This window comes from Crocuta crocuta, unplaced genomic scaffold (genome assembly GCF_008692635.1).
Source record: "Crocuta crocuta isolate KB4526 unplaced genomic scaffold, BGI_CrCroc_1.0 scaffold234, whole genome shotgun sequence".
NCBI lineage: Eukaryota > Metazoa > Chordata > Mammalia > Carnivora > Hyaenidae > Crocuta > Crocuta crocuta.
This window is the reverse complement of record NW_027529647.1, coordinates 2,305,906-2,309,550: the sequence shown is the minus strand read 5'-3', so window position 1 is coordinate 2,309,550 and position 3,645 is coordinate 2,305,906. Positions and strand designations below refer to the sequence as shown.

The window sequence follows — 3,645 nt, the reverse complement described above, 5'->3', positions numbered from 1 at the left end:
GAAGGGCACGCACTACCTCCTGAACACCTAACCACCCTGCCCATCCCGATGGCACGGCTGAATGTCTTTCGAGGGCACCTCCCAGCCACGACTGGTCAGCCAGTGTGCCCTGGTGGCTTCTGGAAGGCCCCGGGACTAGCGCCCCCTCCCAGGGACGAGTTAGGGCCAGAAGCTGCGCAGCTCAGTGTTGTATAAGAAGGAACAATTCGTGGCCAACACAGGTCGGTCCTTATGCAGATAAGGAAGTAGTTACAATTTACTCAAATGATCCTGAAAGGCTGACAGTCGGGCTTCTGCCCAAAGGCAGGAATGTTTGGCGACCACGAGAAGCAGGAACCAAGCACAGGTAAACAGTCCCTTCTTCAGCCTGGACCCTGGGCTCCGGTCCCACATGGGCTTCATCTCTGAACTTGTCAGGAGTCACTGGGAAGGGACTCACAGGGACAAGTGTCTCTGCCAGCCCTCAGGAGAACCCCGTGCCACGTGGCGCTGAAGCACCGGGCACTGGGGGCGCCGGGGCGATGGGAGAGTAACGGCCACCCCGCAGGTGCGTGCGAGGGCGAAGTGGTTAGAGCTGTGGAAACACGCGGCAGCCCCGAGTAGGTACGTGATCAACGCTAGGGTTCCTCCACCCTTCCCCCCACCCCCTCGTCCCAGGAAAAGGATCCTGGGAGAGGGAGAGGGAGAGAGAGAGAGAGAGAGACACACACACACACACACACACACACACACACGAGCAGCCTCCACAAGCGGCACTTGGGAACCAGAATGTCTCACCGTCTTCGAGGGAAGCTGTCTGTCCCTCTGCCCTGGTGCTCTGGGTCCTCAGCTCAGGCAGGGGCCTCTGCAAACACCTGGCTCTGTGTCCCTAAAGCCACCTTCTGCGGCTGGGCGTCCGATTCATCCAACATAAACCTTTTATATGCCTAAATGTATTTTACTTGTATTTTGGAAGGTTTAATATTTTTTTAGTAATCTCTACACCCGATGTGGATCTCAAACCCACGACCCCAAGATCAAGAGTGACATGCTCCTCTGACTGAGCTGGCCAGGCCTAAATCCATTTTAAAATACTGCACGTAGAGGGGCGCCTGGGTGACTCATTCGGTTGAGCGTCCGACTTCGGCTCAGGTCATGATCTCACGGTTAGTGGGTTTTAGCCCCGCGTCGGGCTCTGTGCTGACAGCTCAGAGCCTGGAGCCTGTTTCAGAGTCTGTGACTCCCTCTCTCTCTGACCCTCCCCTGCTCACTCTCTCTCTCTCTCTCTCTCTCTCTCTCTCTCAGAAATAAATAAAACATTTAAAAATATGTAAACGCAGATGTATGCTTCCCGCAGGAGTGCTCGGTGCCGCTGCTACACATCAACCCAGGAGGAATGGAAACTTGTGTGTACGCAGAGACTCACGCACACGTGTCCACAGCAGCTTTGTTCGTAACAGCCCAGACACGCAACCCAAGTGTTCATCGGCTGGTACTTGGACTGACAGAACCAAGTGTAAGTAAAATGCAGTACTCCCCAGCAATGGAAGACGAACCCACTGGTGAAATTCAGATAACACGGATGAATCTCGAAATCTTAACACTGGGTAGAAGAAGCCAGACATAAATGAGTCCATATGTAGGATTTTGTTTATATGAAATTTAAATTTTTTTAATGTTTAGTTATTTTTCAGAGAGCGAAAGAGACAGAGCACAAGCAGGGGAGGGGCAGAGAGAGGGAGACAGAATCTGAAGCAGGCTCTGGGCTCTGAGCTGTCAGCACAGAGCCCAGCGTGGGACTCGAACTCAAGAACTGTGAGATCATGACCTGAGCCGAAGTCGGACGCATAACTGATGGAGCCACCCAGGCGCCCCCTCCTTCTCTTAACCCCGAGTGGGGGGGGACATGGGGGGAGCCCAGCACGGGTGAGGCCTTGGCAAATGTGTGCTCAGTGAGTGAATGACTGGCTTCCCTGAGGCCCATGGCACGCTCAGAGAAGACTGGAATTGAACTTGGGCCATTGGAGGCCAGGTGGACGGGCTTAGGGTAGAGACAGGGTCGGGACGTCCTTGGAGCTCAGACTCTTCGAAAACTGAGGATCTTTCAAGTCCAAGGGCTACACAGGCAGGGCCTTTGTCCTTGGCAGAGTCACCGAGGCCGGGATGTCAGATCGGCCTCCGTCCTCACCCCACATCCCCGTCCCTCCACCAGCTCGGAGAGAAGGTCACGCCCCGGCCGCAAGGACCACACCAGAAGACGCTATTCTTGCAGAAGCTTTATTTATTCATGGATTCCAATTTGGGGTCCAGACTCAGCTACCTCAGTGCCGTCAGCCTAGCACTAGCCGGGTGGCCTCAGCAGGGACCGAAGTCCCATCCCTGGGGGCCCAGGAAGACTCATTTCTCTCACTAGGGAGTGGTGCTTTCTTGCACCTCATCCCAGGCATTTATAGGCTCATCCCACTCAAAGCAGAGGCCCGTGAGGCCTAAAAGCTTATACTGGCCACAGATGACCTTGAGCACCTCCCCCTCCTTGTTGGGGTAGACGATGAAGGTAGACGCACCATCGTCTTTCCCAAATGTGGCAAAGCGGCCTTTATCCGTGTACAGGGCCAGGGACCGGAGAAAGGTTTTGTAGGAGCCCCAGATCTGTATGATGTGCTCCCCCGGAGAGAGGATGAACTCCTGCGTGTCTCCGGGTAACTTGTTGCCGTACACGGTGTCCCAGGAGGGTCCGTATTTCACCTGGATACTGGGGGACGGGGGAGGGGAGGAGGGCCAGAGCTAGGCCAGTCACCACTCCCCAGGTGCTCTGTCCCCTGGCAAGGACAGCAGCCCTGTCACCACAGGCACGTCCCCAAGCATGTGGATTTGGGCTCCCGACACAGAGGACCTGGTCTCAGACCCCTGCTCTGATTTCGGGCTCTGTGATCTTTGGCTCATCACCCGGACTCTCCGGGCCGATATCCTTACCTGCAAAGTGGGAGTTGTTTGGGGGAGGGGGGATCACTGAGACCATTCGTAAGAGGAGCGTGGTACACAGTGCCTGGTCACCGCGACACTCAGGCAGTGCCAGCTGCTGTCATTGCCCACAGTGGGCAGCTGTCCCTAGGCACAGCTGGGACTTTCTGAGCCCCAGATACTGACCAGACCAGGTCACGGTTCAGAAAAGCAGGTGACCCCCTACTCCCTGGGGGGGTCCCCTAAGTCTGCCCTTCGGGGCGTCCCTGGCCCCCACCCCCTCCACCACCCCGCGCTGCCCACGCTCTGGCCCCTACGGTGCTGGCCGCTCTCCCCAGGACCCTGTGAGTGCAGCCCCGGCGAAGAGGCGCTGAGCCCTCTCCCCGGGTTCCCGGGGCCGCGGTGATAGGGCTTCATGGCCCTGCTCCTACCCACCTCCGCAGGATGCCCAGGGCGCCTCTGGTCACCCGGACTCCGGTGATCTCATATTCAGGGTTTCTGGACGTGCTGAAGTACTGGCCGCCTCCAGTCCCGTATATCTCTACGGACGAAGGCACCGGGTCAGGGAGAGGAAAACCCCGGCCGCTGCTGCGTGGCCCGTCCCTGCCCCGGACCGGCTGAAGGGTCCTGAGACTATAGAGAGGCTGCAGTCAGGGAGGGCAGGGGAGGGGGGCCGCCGGGCCGGGGGGTGGGGGGGGGTCACAC

General features: G+C 57.7%; 1 protein-coding gene across 1 annotated transcript in view; it reads right to left on the bottom strand.

Annotated features, from left to right (window-relative positions):
- Positions 1–2,388: 2,388 nt before the first annotated feature.
- The window catches only part of ZG16B (zymogen granule protein 16B), a 1,778-nt gene continuing 521 nt past the window's right edge, over positions 2,389–3,645 (bottom strand). The window contains exons 2-3 of the mRNA XM_077762771.1: positions 3,376–3,481; positions 2,389–2,731 (exon numbers count right to left, since the gene is read on the bottom strand). Of these exons, the coding sequence (XP_077618897.1) occupies positions 2,389–2,731; positions 3,376–3,481 (449 nt within the window). The remainder of the gene's footprint in view (positions 2,732–3,375; positions 3,482–3,645) is intronic.